The following is a 17,881-nucleotide window of genomic DNA, read 5'->3' as shown; positions in this document are numbered from 1 at the left end:
TATCCTTGCTTCTCTTACATAACACCCCACCCTCCTTTTTGCTCTGAATGAGTTGGTTTTCCAAGATCAATGCTTTCCCCCACTTCTTCCTTTAAAGGGAAAGAGGAAAGGGGAAGATGTGATGCAGATTCCAGTTTCCCTGCTTGTGATTGCGTGGGACAGATGTGCAGCAAACTCTCAACAGCTGGGACTGGGTGGGTCTACTCCCCCCACCCCACAGCTACCCGCCTCGCTCAGGGGTTAAAGTGAGCGAAAGAACCTGAGGATCAAGTCTCACTCCGGCATTGGAAGGAAAAGTTGGAGCCCCGCCTCGGATTGGCTGACAGTATTTTAGAGGGAGTTGTAGCCTCCAATTAAAGGGGCACGGTTCAGGCAGGCTCTGCACAAGGTTTGAAGTGCAGCGGTGCTCACTGCGACCACGCTAGTCTACGGCCATTTACAAGCACAAGTCATTCACCGGCTGCTGCCTGGCGTGAGTGGAGAGAGCTGACCCCTTGAACACCAGAAGGGCGAATACACGGGCAAGGCGTGTCATGGATCTGAGCCCAGGCATTCAAAAGGTGAGTTGCAATGTGCTTTCTGCTTGGTGCATTCTTCCTACCTAGCACTTGCCTGGCAGGCTAAGTAGCGGCTAGCGTCTCCTCCCCCCACTTCTGTGGCTGTTGCCAAGTAAAACCTCCAAACTAGTTTTGTCTAATGAAAACTTTAGAGACAGGTCCCCACAGCACGTGTCAGGTGGCATAATCGGTGGTTACCACTCCAGACATGAGCTATCTGTGTATCGAGACCACTCAGGGCTGAGCAGTTATTTTTCTTCCCTGCAGAAATGTCTATTTTCACTCCTGAACACCCGGTAACAGGGTCTCTGCAGTTAGCTTGTGTGCAGGGAGAATATGGTGTCACCTTGATCTTTCCTGGGCTTGTGCCAGTGGAGGTGTTAGCCTCTGGGATGAGGCTACTGTAACGTTTTCCAAAGTAGACAGTTAATCTGCTGACACTTCCTAGGATTTACTTTCTGCCACCGTGTGACTGAGTCCAACTTGACAGAGGCTGATAAACTGGACAGCCTACCTTTCTTAACAAACTGGTAGGTAGCCTGTTTTAGTAGTGCTCTAATAACAAAACCCCAGTCCCCTTTGCCTGTTGGAGCTTCTTTGGCCACTGCCAAAATGCTCATTCAAAGTACTGACCGCAGCAGCTCAGACAAAGGTGCTGCTAGCCCCTGGGATTGAACACTTACTCCCCCAGTGCTGGCCTGGTTCCCAGCTTGGTGCTTCCTTAACAAAAGTGCAGATCAACAAATAAAAAGTGAGTAGTTTAGTCGCCTAGCTTGAGGGCAGATCACTTACCTGCACAGGATGGAAAGAAGCCAGAGTCTGGAAGGAATTCAGTTCCCCATTCAATGGAGTCATTTATCTGCTAAGGATATGGAGAAATAACCCCAGTGGATGCAGTTTAAGGATTCTTTCCAAATCTCTTTGAGGTAGTTATCTAGCAGTGGAAGACTTGTCTGACAACACTTGCTGCCTAAATGCATGATGGGAGCGATATCTTTGGAAAGTTGAGATTCTTTATGAACTATTCCCCCCCAGGCTGTACAATGAGGGAGCGTCATTTAGAATTCACTCTCCTCAATAGACTGGAAATCTGCATAAAAATGGGTTTGGGCTTGTTCCTTTCCTTGGCAGAATTGGAGTATAATAGGAACATTGTCATTTCCTTGATTTTAGCACATTGTATGTGCCTATGCAGAGCTTTCCACTTTTCTCCAAGGCTCCAAATATATATTTGGGAAGGGGGAATTCTTGTGGGAGGAGAGAGATTTTTATATACCTGTGAGCTGCAGATGGTGGGAGGATTTTTTTTCAGTTCTATATTTTTGCACCACTGTGTGACAATTACACTCTGCCTGGTGGAAGGGGCAGTATGTAGCTGCACAACCCCAAAAGGAGCTGTGATGGAATGTTGGCTAAGTGGCATTCATGATTACATATAGAGCTTGATCCTTCAAGCGCTGAGTGAGGGATGTAAAATCCAGTTAACTGGTTAACCAGCTAAAGGGGAAGGCGGGGGGGGAGAGGCGGGAATCGCTCCAGTGGCCACTCTGCCCACCACTGGGATGGAGCAGTCATTGTCCCCCACACCTTTGCAGGCAGGGGCTGCTCTTGCCCTCACAGGTGTACGCCATAACCAGTAAGCGTCACCCATTTAGCATAAGGCTTACTATTTAAACAATTAAACATTCACATCCCTATTCTGAGCGCATGCTTAATCTTAAACATGTTAGTAACCTCTAACACCAATAGAACTACTTCTGCTTAATTATCAGCTGGTGTTCTTGGGTACTGTACTGATTCAGGGAAAGTATGAGTATCCTGCTGAAGTGATCAGGGTTGTGAGTGGTTTTCACTATGCATCTGAGAACTATAGAAATTAATTGAGTGATTAATTCTGAGACTTTTTTTGTCCCTTTCTGGGCCTAATCCAAAGCACACTGAAATGAAGGGGGGAGAGGAGGTCTATTGACTTACATGGACTCTAGATCCATGCATAAACAGCAGACACAGAGGAAAGGAATGCTACAGAGTAAGTGTGTGTGTGTTACAAAACTATGCACTAAGGACATAATAAAAATCCTCAGGGATTTTTATTAACACAAGTTGAACTATATAAAGCTTTTGGACAGGAAAATGTGTATCAAGAAAACTACTTCAGTTGGCCAATGCTAGTCCTTATCTAAACGGATATGGCTCAGAGCTCCAACCACCAGTCTCTACTAAAGACTCAGTTGGCTCTTGAGAAATGCTTGGGGAAGGGAGGAGTGTTCAAGACTGGGGTGTTTCCAGTAACTTTATCTAGGAAAGCTCCACCCCTTTTCTGGAAGTGAAGACCCAGGCCTCTTCCATGCTAGCCTTTTGAGTCACAACAGGCAAACAGTTCAGTGGCTCCTGAATTTTAGTGGTCCGTCTCCAGAGAAAAGATACAAGGTGCCTGTTGCCTGGGAACTGGGAGTTCTTTGGCCTTATTTCATACACCAGCATGGCAGCATAACAAGGGAAAGAGAAACCACTTCCTTAAAGTGAGATTGTAGAAACCTAGGGATGCATTCATTCTCACAATAACACATTCTGGGTGTCTTTAGCAGCTTAATGGCAACAGTCCAGTATCATAGTGCCCCCAGGAGCTGGTTCGGTACAGCACATGTGGACTCACACTGGTGCTGAATTTCAGGGCTTTTGTTCTAATGACTATAGTCACCCTGGGATCTACCAGGTTTTGGAGGCAGGTCCTCTTCTCTGGCAGGACATGGGGGGGGGGGGGGGTTCCCCATGGAACCTCCAATGATCATCTTCACCAGAAATCCCACTCTTGGCTAGGAGTGGGGCATCTGTGTACAGGGCCAGCCTTAGGCTGATTGAACCTATTCCCCTGAATGTGGCCCCATGCCTAAGAGGGCCCCATCCCCTAAAGCCGCAATCGACTGGTTGATCACAAGGCCTCAACCAGTGGATCGTGAGGCGTTCGGGGCCCTCCAATCTCCTCCCTTCCCCCCCCCCCAAGAAGCCCCATTACCTACTTCCAGCGTAGTGCTGGCTTCCCCGGGGTGGACGGAAGTCCTTCCTGCAGCTTCGCGCCACTTCTGGGGATTCTGGAAGTGCACTGGCTGTAGTGTGCTGGGCACATGGCAGGGGGTGTCAGCGCTGGAGGAGGAGTGTGGTGCCGGCGGCTTCCCTGCAGCACTGTGACTGCAGGACTCAGGAGAGGTGAGTCAAGTGCAGGTATTTTGGCCCGGCCCCCTGGGCAGGCGTGGTACTGCAAGGGGTTTTGGATGTACCATGGGTGGGGGGTTTGGCCGGCTCGGGGGGAGGGGAGAATCCTGAGAAGAAGCTGTGCAGGGGACTCTCTGCCCCTACTTCCCTCCTGTTCCCTTCCCCAGCCGCAGAAACCTGTCCCCAGTACTATGTCCCCTGCTCCCACCAACACAGTTGGGGCTACACTAGTGAAGCTTGGTGGGGGAGGGGGGGTGGGAGGAGGGTTTTTTGCATCTCACTTGTGTGGCCCCAACTGACTCTTCTGTGGGTTAGTGACCTCTGACTCAAAACAGGTTCTCTGCCCTTCTCAGAAATAAAGGCAATGAAGAAACTTTTTGCGTTTGACATAGTATTCTATTTAAAAATGAAGCCTGGCCAACAAACCCCCAATTGGGGCCAAGCCCCCATCTGGCCACAGCATCATTGCACTCCGCTTTCCCGCAGGCCCTACATCTGAAAATCAGTTGTACAACTATCAAAACAAATTATTTTTCTACTATTAAAGTGAAAACCTATAATATCTTTAGAACATGGTGACTTCTATCAATGGGTGTCTAGACTATATGGCTCCGTTGGAGCCATGTAGATGAGTTTACTAGACATAGCAAAATGAAGCGGCGATTTAAATAATCGCGGCTTCATTTACATCAATATGGCTGGCACAGCGTGGCGGCCATATTGATGTAATCAGCTGATTGTCAGCACGATGCAGTAGTCTAGATTAGGATCAGCCGACCCCAGAACCCTTTGTCAGAGCCTGTAAGCCTCGTTTCACTGAAAGATTTTGCTGAACAAAAACTAAGGAAGATAGTTTTAAAAACATAGGTGAGGAGTACAATGAAGTCCCTCTTAACTAACGTGATATTTAATATGACGCAATGTACCAAAACATTGGTGTGTGGTGTACTTTTTTTTTCTCTGCTCAACAAAAATCCTGGGTGCCAGGGCCCCGTCAAAACTACTCAAATTGTCCCTCAGAGGCACAATCCCTGCCATTGATCTGTTCTATATGGAGATAGCTATGTGTCAGTCACATACAGATAGGGCTGGCTTTAGGAAGTGTGGGGCCCAATCTCCCACTAGAGATCTAAAGGGGTAATTGGTTACCTGGCTAGTATTGTCTTAACTGAGTGCTTACTGAGGTAACTGGTTAACAAGTGCCTGGATGACTGCATTACAGGCAGAGGGCTATGCTAATGGCCCCTGCCGTGACACATGGCAGGCTGGTTAACCATATAGTTCAACCAGTTAAAATCCTGTTTAAAATGTTACATCCCTGTGTCTCTCTAGGCTTTCTCAAGAAAGAGTCTGTATAGTCTGTCTCCCTGCACCTTCCTCCCCCTGAGATTGAGACCATAGCCCTGTTTTCTCACTGCCCTACTTGCTCCCTCTGGCTCAATGACCCCATGCATGCACACCACTGCCCTCTGCTGAGCTTTGGGGGCTAATACTGTGACAGGCCCCTGCACCAAGTTCCTGAGGAGTCAGCTTGCTCATATTGCCCTCTGTGAACCCTCACAGTCAGTCCATCCCTGAACCTCCCTGATCTGTGCTGTGACTTCTCCTGCCCATCATCTTCCTCGCCTTCCATCTTCCATCTCTGCTGTTTGTTCTTGTGGCCATCCACTCCCCATCTTTCATTCCCTCACTAGGCAGGTTGGAATGCACCCTGGCCGAGGAGTAACGGTAGTCCGGACTAGGAAACCTAGTCCGAACTACCTAGTCTGTGCCGCATGTAGCCGCGCGGCACAGAGTCCGCACTAGGGGACACTTAAAAATGGCGGTGCCTGGCTATAGGCAAACGAAGCCCGGGAAATTCAAATCCTGGGCTTTATTTGCAACTCTGTATGACTACATTAACCACCCTAGTTCGAACTAGGGTGGTAGTGTAGACATACCCTCCTTGAGTAGTGTTCCCTGTAAGCTGAGTGCTTGGGTGGCCACCCAGGAAGGATTCAAATGCTGTCCAGCAGATTGCCTGCAGCCTGTGTTCCTACTGGTAGCACACATTTGCATATGTGGTGATGCACACAACAAAATTTATGCCACATATAGAAGGAAACATTTACAGGGAACATTGTCCGTGAGTGTGTATGTGTGGTGGTTGGCATGTTTGTACTCAGGGTGGCTAGCACCAAAAAAGGTTGGTGTTTTGAAACCTTTCTTGGGGCATAAAATACTTTCTGCCCCAATTGGCTCTAGCTATGCTTCTCTCATGAGATGGTGGGGTGCCTCACAAAACCGCTAGCTGCTCCATGAGGCTGTCTGCGCTGCATGTGGCGGAAGGGAGGCTTCATGCACTGATCATACCCGCAGCAGAGTATCTCAGCTCCAACTGGTCAAACTGGCCAATGGGAGCTGAGAAACTGTGCTGGGGGCAGGGACTGTGTGTGAAGCGGAAAGATACATGGAACAGCGGATGCTTTGAGCCTCGGGCAGTGGCAGGCAGGGAGCCTCCCTCAGGGTCTTGCTGGGCTGCTAGCCAGGAGACATCTAGGTAAATACCTCCCAGCCAGAGCCTGCCTCTGGCATCCCACCCCTTCCTGCATGTCATCTCCCTGCCCTAGGTCACCACAAACACTCTGCACCCCCTTCCCCAGGTCACAACTCTCTCCCAGACCCTACACCCCCTCCTAAATCTCTCCCCATGCCAGAATCCCCTCCTGCAGTGCTAGGGATGTAAAATCCAACTTAACCCATTAACTACTTAAATGGGATATGGAGGGGGGGATTGGGCCGGGCTCACTGCAGGGACTACTCCGGCTGGGCCCACTGTCAGCCTTGCTAGTTGAAGCAGCCCTCCTGCTTATCTATAACTGGGGGATACTTACTGGTTAACCATTCACATCCATGTCCTACACCCATGTCCTGTCCTGGACCCTGCACCCTAATGCCTGCCCCAGATCACAATTTCCTCCTTTGCCCAAACTCTCTCTCTCCTGAAGTCCAGTTCCTTACCCAAGCTCTCTTCTTAACTTCTGTCCCAGATCCCACACGCCCTCCATAGAAAACTGTGGCCCTTGACCATTTATCAAAATCTTGGGGTGGCCCTCCAGCACATATTGCCCACCCTTGTGATATGGATGACCTGTGCAGGAGAACAAGGGGGACTCCTTATTTACCCCTCTTGCCCAGTGTGAGGTGTCAATTATGTACCAAGATCACAAATCTGCACATGTCAATTCAGCCATCTATAGCTCTCTTTTGTGGATACAGATTCTGTATCTGAGCAGGGCTCTAGTCACAACCTCTACACTAATCTGTTCTCTCCCAGAAGATCTTCATATGTGATATGAAGGCATCTGATGCTGCACAGCCATGGATCAGAGGGGATATTTTCTACTCTGAATACAGAAACTTGTTAGTGACTTTCCAAAAGATTAAGCTTGACACATCTGTCATTCTGTAAGATGGTGTCAGTAATTTTGAACTTCCTTTAAATGTACAAAAAGAATCGCCTGAGTATCTCATCTGCATTATGGAGATGTGCAAAGACATGTCAACATGACACCACAGTTACTATTTAATGGTCAACATGGGGCTAAAACTTCCATGCAGGGAGTGAAGGAGATAAATTATTGCTTATCTTCTACCATTGTTCTGACAAACTGTCTGCTGAATCAGAACCAAGCACAACAGTAAAACAGAAAAAAGTTTGCACTTAAAGGGAAATGCAGTTGCATAATAAATACCTTACATCAATCTGTCTGAATAATATAAGATGTTTAGAGGCACATGAACATCTTTGCAGTAGACAGCTGTTTAATTTCCTGAATTGTGAGAAGGGCACTTTTTTTCCTGGGCACTGGTTGAACTACTGTCAACATTTAATTTGGCCTGGCAATGTCGCACAGCCAGTTTGAGCAAGTCTGTGAATGTGAGTCTGGAATTCATTAAGGCTTGTTCCATGCTCCTAAAAGTGTTTTATTTTCAATTGCTGTTGGGTTTAATTATTGCTGATGTTTTGCCCAGTGTATTATGGAACTCCTCTGAGGAAATTAAAACATTGGGGGGGGGGGGGGGGGGGGGGGGGGGGGGGGGGGGGAAGCATTCAGCTTGGCGAAGTAGTTTAGATTAGTTTTGAGAGAATCTTGCCTTCAACACAAATATATAGGTTATTGGAAACATTTGAATGGGAACTGGAAAATAAGGGTTCATGGGCTGTCCCCCTTCCCCCCCCCCCCCCCCCCGATTAACCAACAATATGATCAGAAAAGGGAAATTAAAAACTGTTCAAAGCCAAGCTGAAGCTTTGTTTCGGGTGATGCAAATGTTTTCTTTTTCTTTCTTTAAAGAAGGGGGGGGGACTGTGCCCCCCATACATGGGATCCTGGTTAACTTTTTAAATGGGATTTTACATCCCTAGTGTAAATACCTAAGTAGTTTGCCCACTTTGGGCAGCACAACTTAGAGGATGGATTTCAAGTATCCATTCTTCTACAAAGGAATGTTATCTTGCAATTAGAGGGAGATGGGTGCGTTCACTTACAAGTTCAACACTAGCCACTTAAAACAAGTAATGCTGTGGCACCGTGGAGACTAACAAAATATATTTCATCTTAAGAAGTAGGTTTTGCCCACAGAAGCTCATGATACTACATATATTTTTGTTAGTCTCTAAGGGCATGTCTACACAGCAGGGCTAAAGCCGAAATAAGCTATGCAACTTGAGCTGAATCAATTGTGTACCTTAAGTCGAAATAGATTATTTTGGCTCTTGGTGTTGTCTGCACAGCAGGAAGTCCAAGAGAGCACTAGTCCTCTGACTTCCCTTACTCCTTGTAAAATGAGTTACAGGAGTTGGAGTAAGAAGTCCTCCAGCTTGACATTATGTGTAGATGTGCCCTAAGGTGCCGCAAGACTACTCATTATTTTTAAAGTTGCAATCCCTCACAGCTATCCCTCTGAGATTATTCAAGCCTAAAAGGCTAAAGATCTTAACTTTTTAATACAATAAAAAGGCTTTTTTTCCCCTGCCTTGATTTCCACATCACATGCAATGAATGGGACACTTCCAACCTTAATTAGCTTCATTAACACAGGTCCTATAATTGACAGGTAACTTCTTTTGGTGTTACAGAATACAGCATATCTATCTAACTTCCACTCCAATTCAACTGATGAAGTCAGTTTCCCCACGAAAGCTCATGAACTAATATATTTCTTGGCACTTAGTGACATGACTGCAGGATTGCTTGTTGTGTTTGGAAAACACAAGATGTTTCTTCTTTGTTTAGTTCCAGTAGATATTGATGGTTACATGTAATGTATAATTCAAGAAACCTATCTGTCCTATTTAAATGGTAGTCCCCAGGGGTCATGATATCTGCATGCCATGAATAGTACATACCCTAATGAAAGCAATAGTCATCCCAATGGAGTTGAGTGACTAATAGCACTGCAGCCATTAGTCTGCGAAGGAAAACATTCATGTTCCTACAGAGGTTTGTCTCCAAGTATTTCTATGTACTGAATCAGAGTTTGTAACAGTCTGAATTTGGTACAGGGGGATTAGATGTTATACCCACTCCCACACCTTTCTTTCACTTAGACCTAAACTGTTAAGGCACTAATGCTGTTCTGTTCTGTCAACTGTGACCTGTTACTTTAGCTTTCCCTGATCTTGACTTAGACTGCCTTGAATGAGACCAAACAAATTGTCATGTACCTTTGGCAAGTTGCAGAATGCATGGATGAAGAGCTTGTGTTTTGGGGCTCTATCTAGACTTCAGTACCCGCTATAGATCACCCTATGGCTCAGCCCTCTTAAAATTCCTCCTACAGGAAGAATGACTGGAGAACTTCTTATAGAAAGTTAAGTGAGGAGCAAGTCTGAAGTGCCAAGACTAACTCCTATTTTTGAATGAAAGGATACTTAGTGAAAGAAGGGGAAGGTCTCTGGAGGTGCTATTCTGGGACTATTTAGCTAACGAGGTCAATATTTTAAGCGATGCCTCTTTCCCCACTCCAAAGACATTCTCACCACACCTGACTGTGGCTGTAAATTCTTTACTTCTGTCAGTCCGCTTCCAGATAATCTCATTCTAATTATAGACCCTTCCCCTCACCACCACCACCACAACACCTTGTTGGTATTTTATTCTTTCCTCTCTACTCTAGGCAGAAGTACAGAGTCTTCAAGCCCTCCCCCCTCTTCATGCCTGACTTCTTAAAAAATGCTGTTGATACCACTAGAATTAGCGTCAAGTTTGGGGATTGGAAACCTGCTGCCTGAAAAGCCACAGTTCAAAAATCTGGTCTAAAAAAAATAAATAAATAATGAAGTCATTGCTAAACATTGTGGCATCTGATTTAAGAGTTTAAATTCATCCAAATTTGACTATTTGGACTCTGGAGTACCATAAATCCCTCTAGAAAATGAAATTTAGATTCCTGAGTCTGTCATGTAATGCTGAGTGCAGCAATGCTTAAATACATCTAAAATCTGGGCCGCAATGCTTAGCAACTTCTCAAGGAAGAGTCTTTAAACTAGCTAAGAATTGAATCCTCAGAGTGGGCCTGAGAGGAAAGGAGAAGAGAGAACCCCTTGTCCCTGGAATTGGTGGGAATACCCATGTAACATCACACTCATTACTGTACATGACATACTTTCTAGAAGTGAGACTCCATCCACTGCCTAGCAGACATGTCTAATGGCTTGCCATAAATTCCAAAGACATGAGTACAAGAATAGGGTCCTGAGATCTTGAGTAAGGATTGCAAATGAGCTGTTAAAGAAATGTCTTTCTGAAAGTGTGGCCTTAATTAGTAGGCTCTGAAATGTAACCCTTGTGTAAAATCCACATGTAACTTTGAAAATCCAGGCTGTGGCACTTATGAGGCCCTCGGAGTGGCGCAAGTGGCATGATAATTCCCTTCCCCTCTTTCATGCACCCCTGGAACCAGACCAACTGAGATGCTGCCCAATCTCTGTTAGAAGCCCAAGATTGAGCAAGGGTCACCCTGATCATAGGAGCGCTTCACAAAAAGGGAAGAGGGAGTGGATTAAAAAGCCCATAGGGAGATACTTTTGTCTTATTTAGCAGATAGAGTGGGGGGGGGGGGGGGGGTAGGGGGGTGTGTGGAAGTGTAATATCCCAATACAAACAAAAGCAGCACAGTCCAAATCTGATCTCCATGCACTTGATCTTCCTTTTACTAAAACTCCTGGGCTATATCTACACTCGCAGCTTCTTGCACAAGTACAGCTGTTCTTGCGCAAGAACCCACAGAGCATCCACTCTGCCCGCCTGCTCTTACACAAGGACAGCATGGTAAGAGGGCTTCTTGCGCAAGAGCTACACTCTTTTCTAACAGGTGTAACCTCTCTTGCACAGGAGGGCCGTGTGGACGCTTGGCAGCAATTTCTTGCACAAGAAATCCTATGGCTAAAATGGCCATCAGAGCTTTCTTGCGCAAGAGAGCATCCACACTGCCATAGAAACTCTTGCACAAAAGCACATCTCTTGTGCAAAAGTACATGCCAGTGTAGACACGCTCTTGTGGAAGACTTTTTGAGCAACAAGCTGCCAGTGTAGATGAAGCCCTATTGCTTTCAATGGAAGCAGGTTCCAGTTCTATATTACACTTTACACTAATACTTGCTACAGTCCCATAAAGCTACAGGAAAGTTCCCCCCCGGGCTTGCTCAACCCCTGACAACCTGACCAGGAAAACGTGTTAGGTAGGGAAGAAAGCCTTCCTGACATCAGGGAATCTCTTCCTGTCCCTAGGAATGCATAGGGGAGCAGAGCCAGTCAAACAGTTTGCTGCAGTGGCCAAGATGATTCTACAAGCAGGGCAATGTTTGGTGCAGTGCATCCAGCCTGCACCCTCAGCTAATGTGATTTCTATGTATTGCCAGCCATAAGCAGAACTAAATCTGCTGTCTTCACTTCAGGAAGAACACTGAGGTAGGATGGGTGTAGATGTACCTTCCTAGCCAACCACATTTCCTCAAGGTAAAGGGAGCATCTGTAGGACTCGTTTATTTCTCTGGGGATCCACAGGGGAGTCACATAGGTGTTCCCTACAGCAAAAGGGGCCTCATCTGATGAAGTGGCTCTTACCCATGAAAGCTCATGGTTCTATTTTTTTTAAGTCCCTGAGGTGTCCCAGGATTATTCATTGGTTTTTAAATGACCCTGTGTCCGCTTCATTGGTCTCTGGTTTTGAACAATATAAATTGTTCATTTGTGGAACAAGTCCATTTGATTTGATGTTGGCTCATTAAAAAGACGACAATTATGCTCAAATATTCTAGACTACAGTATAACTGTAAAATATTAACGAGCTAGAACTAGTAGCTCTGTAAAGCCATAGCTTTTCTTCTCTAAAGTCCCTTTGCCTAGGTTACAAATAGATAAGGGTCTGATGTTCACATGCCTTGGATTGAGATCAGCCCTGTGTTTAGGTACCAAACTCCTGTTGGTAGCCGTGCAATTTAGGTGCCTAGAAACCTTGAAAGGATTAGAGCCTTCCTCCTTTTTAGATAAATATCCACACTTTAAAATTTGTCATCATTGTTTGTTTTAGCCTTGGGCCTGCATTGTTTAAACAGTCCTAGAGTGGTGTGGATTTGGAATGAGGTCTTCTGGCAGACCGTGTTCCCTGAGTGGCACACTCATACAGCCACTCCGATTCAAATGCCACCCAGCTGATTGAGTGCCTAGTTAGGCTTTTTGTTTCTACTGGTGGTGCACATTCATACATGCCTTGGTGCACACAACTTATTCCTCCCATGGATGGAAAATATTAGAGGGAACATTGCTGGCAGAGCTATGAGGAGAAGCTATGAGCACAGTTTGTGCTTCTGATCGTTCTTTTGAGATGAACACTCTTCACTCTAAGGCTATATCTATGCAGCAATGTTACTTTGGAATAACAGATACTATTCTGAAATAACATAGTCTGCGTTTACACTATAAGCAGTTATTTCAATGTTGAGCTGGAGGACTTTACTCCTCGTAAAATGAGGGTGACAGAGGAAGAGTGCTCTCCCTCGGACTCCTGACTTCCTGCTGTGTAGGCAATGCTAAAAGCTGAAATAAACTATATTGACTTAGCTCAAGTTGTGTAGCTTATTTAGGCATTTTAGCCCTGCTGTGGAGACTTACTCTAACTGACTATAATGGATTCAGGATCAGACCCAAGAGTAATAACTGTCTGGCATGCACTGAGTCCATGGTAGTATCTTCCACATAAGAAAAGCTTAAACAACAAATAGTCTTGCAGCACCTTAAAGACCATCTACATGTGTTAGTATCATGAGCTTTTGTGGGCTCAACACAACCCACAAGTGGGTTGTGCCCACAAACTCATGATATCTACATAAGACTACTTAAGGTTTTTTCTGGATAGTCTGTAACTTGGCTACCCCTCTGAAGCTTTTTCCACATAGTCACAGTATATGTCTACACGGATATTAAAAGAAGCTGGCCTACGTCATCTGGCTTGGGCCGCAGGACTAAAAATGGCTTTGTAGATGTTTTGGCTCAGGTTAAGCCCTGTCCTTGTGAGGGCTTCACTTCATCTTGAATGGTGCCTTAGAGGTGCTAAGCACTCTCACTAAACTTTGCCCAATCTTGGATTTGGCAGTGACATGCTGAGGACTTTTCCCAAACCTGAAGAAGTGTGGTGGCTTCAGTGTGGCTTGACAGCTTGTCTCTCACCAACAGAAGTTGGCCCAATAAAATATATTAACTCACCCACCTTATCTCTAATCCTGGGACCAACGTGACTACAGTATAAGAACAGCCACCTTGGACTAAATGTCCATCTTGCCAGTAGCCTGGCTTCTGGCAATGGCCACTGCCAAGTGCCCCAGGGGGAATGAACAGATAATCAAGTGACCCATTCCCAGCTTCTGACAGAGGTTTGGGACACCAGTGGCTCTGAATCAGGATAGGCAAGGATGAACAATGCTGCAAGTCACTTTAATCTCAAGAATGATTGAGCAATAACTGTTCTTGCATACCAAGGACCTAGCCCTGTAGTCCTGTGCAGGAGCTCTTTTGTTTAAAGTCTGTGGGAATTAAGGATATGCACTACTGTCACTCAAGCCATGTAGGTTGCTAATGTCAAGTACCTAAATGTGAATATACTTTGCCTTGAACCTTTAAATACATTTTCCCAAGCATTTCTTCTAAAAGCCCTGGATTTGCATTCAAGATTTTGCTGTTTGTCTTTTGTGATAACCTCACCTACACAGGCCCAAGAGTTCCACCTAGGTGTTAAACAGTGGTTATCATACTCAAGGACAGGCTTTCTCCATGTCAGTTTTCTTCCTGATAGTGCCTACCTCCCTTTGAGCAGTAAATACTGTGAGAACAGGGAATGGAATCTATTTCCATCCTTGGACTAATTGGAGTCAGGTGTTCAGCCACAGCTTTCTCTTATGTCCATAGGCAAGCTTTAACTTCTGTCAAACAAGGACAGTGGTGCTGGAAGGCAGGGAGGGTATGGGGGGGGGGGGTTGAGATTTTAATCAGTGACATTTGTGAGCCTCTTTAGTAGCCTTGAATGGAAAAGGCTACAGAACTATGAATTATTGGTGTATATTACGACCATAATATGTTGCTCATGGTATTTTAACTAAGGTTGCCAGGTGCCTGGTATTTGTGCCTTCCATCTGTTTTTAAAAAAAAAAATGCAGAAAGTACCAGACATCTAAAAGGTCTGTTTTTCCCGAGGCTCAGCTTGGGGCACTTAACAGGAGGCAGCTTTTTTCTTTTTTTTGGGGGGGGGGGGAGGTTGTTCAGTATTTTATTTATTTTGTGAAATGATCTGGCAGCCTTAATTTTAACCCTTTTTTGCCTCCAGTGGGAAGCAAACTCAGGGGGCACACTTAACTGAACTGCAGTACTTGAATGAAACAACACACTTTAGTGCTATAATTTAGCTCAAATTTGGACAGATGCACCCCCACGCACTTGCTTTTGTGTTGATAATTCACACTAAGTTTTTGAAGCTCCAGTTGCAAACTAGTGGAAAAGTCTCTTCATCTTATTTTAAGAGCCTGTCCTTTCTTTATCATGAATTCACACTCTTGTTAGAGGAAAGGAACTCTGACTGCCAATTACGTGCTCTTGGAAGAGGCTGATATTTGCAGAGGCTCTAGCTACATTATATCTTTGTGGCACTAGAGGTTGAAATTTGGCAGCTCTGCTGAAATAGCTTCCTTCGATATTAATGCCTTTCTCTGTGCTTTATGTATTGCCAAAACAAAAAGGCATTGTTTCTAGGGTAAACTTCCCACAGGTCTGAAGTGCAATGTCAGCTACTGCTCCCAACGTTCCAGATGGCACCAATTCATTCCCTGACATCTTGCATCCAAACCCTCTTTACTGGAGTAGTTTAATACAGCCCTTAAAAGCGACTTTCCTAAGGTTAGTAACATGAATATTGGCCCTTGACCAAGACTTGGTAACAAATTAGCTTGAGATATTGTATACAATAGACCCTGCAAATGGTAAAACAGTCACAACAGTCCCTCTTTATCCCAAGAGAAAGGAAGGCATGTACTGATAAATCAACTGACAACTTGTCACTTTTTTTAGTCAATGTAATGCTGGGGAAAGGTGCAAGATTGACAGCCCTAGATGGCGTCTTTGCTCTATCTGTAGAACTTCCCAACGCTGCACATTAATGGTTTGAGACGCAACTGAAGCTACTGTCTCCTGGGGAAGTACTGTCTCCTGGGGAAGTACTGTCTCCTGGGGAAGAGGATTGTTCAGTTGCCACTTTAACCCCTGCTGAGACTTCCAGCATCAGAGCAGTTGGCATGATAGTGCTTGCCATTAGGAACTTGGTAGTGAATTCACAGGTGAGCAATGGGCAGGGCTCACCAAGCTGCGTGGTTCAGCACGCTGCACATGTGCTGATGGCACTGCGGCACCATGCTGGGCTATCATCTACTTGCACATGGTGAGTAATTACCTAAATTGTCGAGCCCTGGCAATGGGCATGTTAGCATGGTTGAGGAGGAGCACCTTCCAAAAGTCACAAGAGCAAGATTCTCTACAGCACAGGAGTATAATATGAACTGTGTGCCCTGAAAGTAGTCCTCTCCAAGGCCATATCTACACTAGGAGTTATTTCAAATTTACTAAGTTTGACTTCTGGGCACCCAATTTTACAGATTTGAAGTTGTCTTCACTATGGGAAAGAATGGAAATTAGTCTGAGGCAGGCTCCATTAATTAGCAGCATCCGGACACAAGACCCAATGCACTAAAGTCAATGAAGAGTTTAATGGGACAACCCCATTTAAGTCAATAGGGAGTTCTTGCCACTGACTTATATACACGCTATGTTCTGTATTCATGTAAATTACAGACCTTATCATCCAAGCGCACATCTTGCATTCAACCAGTGGAGAAGCAATGAAGTAAACATTTTGCTTAATTGCAAAATAGTAAAACCAGAGAGCTTTCACATACCATGCAAGAGGCATATCAATTCCAGATACGACGTGAATCAAAACACATTGAGCCAATGTGAGCTAAGTTCTGGACTCTTCAGTTTAACAGTTACTACTACCACCCAAGATTTATTTGTTACAGGGCTAAATGAGTTGCAGGGCAGGGGGAGGAGGAATTGATATTTGGTGCACACATGTTTGGTTTTACCCCCACAATTTTTATTTTAATATTCATTCATGTCAATATATATCAACTTGAGCAGAGTGTCAATATTTCTTGAAATGTTATCGCCCTTTCCTACAAACAGTCACGTCTGTCAACTTTCATGGTAAAAATTGGATTACCTGATACTAGGGGAACACATGGGATTGGTGCATATTCAGCACTGGAATTTTTTGAACAAAAGTGAGTGATTCAAATGTTTTAACTTTGTCTTTGAGAAGAAACCTGCTTCTTAGAAGAGTTTGTCAAAAGGTTTGAGGCAGAATAACCAAGGAAAATTGTACATAAGGTGAATCCATAAACAAAAGCATGAACTGGATAACGCCAGGCCAGATTCCTACTACCCATTGTGCAAACTGATAGGGAATGTTCTGCTTATGTATACCTACTACCTATAAGGTTGCACAACACTTCGCATTCTAGGGCCCAATTTAGCAAAGTTTTTTATAAGCAGCTGAACGTCAAACAGTTGCGATGAAATTTTCCATGTTGTATGTCATGCTAACTGGTGTATGTGCTCTTTATCAATAAGGCTGGGCTCCTGTAATTTAAAAAAAAATTGTTTAGCCATCATAATGCACAAAGGTGCATTGTCTACCTTAATGCTATCACTGCCTAAAATTTGACTGTGACTTAAAAAAATGTTTTTCTAAAAGTTTCAAATGCAGGACTAGTATCAAACTACACAGAAAACCTGACAATCAGCCAAAAATGTACCCTTTCTGTATCTGATGTGTCAACCTTCAAACATTTTACTCACATAAATTCTGTATCCCTGAATAATCCCAGATTTAATTTTGGTCACTCCTATCCATGCTTAGCTTTATGCATTATAAGTCTCTGTAGGATTGAGACTCCAATTTACACAACACTTAACACACTTCCATGTACAAATGGTGTTATGCATGTAAATGTTAAGCTTTGCACACAAAAAACCCTGAATTTTATGGATCTCACCAAATGTGAAATGCAGCTGCAATATGCTCGATTGCTAATATGCACATGCAATCAAACGTGGACTTCTGAAAATCAGATTCTCGACATCCTTTTGGTACATTTATCATGTAATTTAAATTTCTGCATGGGCCAGCAATGCTCACCAAGAAATGCAATTTTAAATACCATTGTTAAGACAAACGGCACTTAATAGTAAATGCCAGATGTATCAGTTTTTTTATCCACTGTGTAAGGTTCCCTGCCTACTCTGTACCACATGGATTTAATGGGTAGTAATCCCAGATTATTCCTCTTGAGATTAACCATTAATTTTAACTTGCATAACAAATTGTAATGTTATGGCATTAATCTACCTACTCTTAAAAAAATTTCCCTGTTTATCACAAGATCTGCCAAAGTATCTGTGGAATAGATGACCATAGGCTTCTCACTTACAATCTCCTAATTTAAGAACTCCCCTCCATTTTAA

At 44.6% G+C, this 17,881-nt stretch overlaps 1 protein-coding gene across 2 annotated transcripts in view; it reads left to right on the top strand.

The window, feature by feature from the left end:
* Nucleotides 1-272: 272 nt before the first annotated feature.
* The window catches only part of LMCD1 (LIM and cysteine rich domains 1), a 74,840-nt gene continuing 57,231 nt past the window's right edge, over nucleotides 273-17,881 (top strand). Inside the window, exon 1 of one of the 2 annotated variants that reach the window (XM_075938707.2) lies at nucleotides 273-560. In XM_075938707.2, the coding sequence (XP_075794822.2) occupies nucleotides 534-560 (27 nt within the window). In that variant the 5' untranslated portion in view covers nucleotides 273-533. The remainder of the gene's footprint in view (nucleotides 561-17,881) is intronic. The other variant, XM_006132806.5, reaches the window with a different exon arrangement.

Source organism: Pelodiscus sinensis, chromosome 11 (genome assembly GCF_052426305.1).
Source record: "Pelodiscus sinensis isolate ZL-2025 chromosome 11, ASM5242630v1, whole genome shotgun sequence".
Lineage (NCBI taxonomy): Eukaryota > Metazoa > Chordata > Testudines > Trionychidae > Pelodiscus > Pelodiscus sinensis.
Note: the sequence above shows the minus strand (reverse complement) of the source record. Positions and strands in the feature narration are given on the sequence as shown.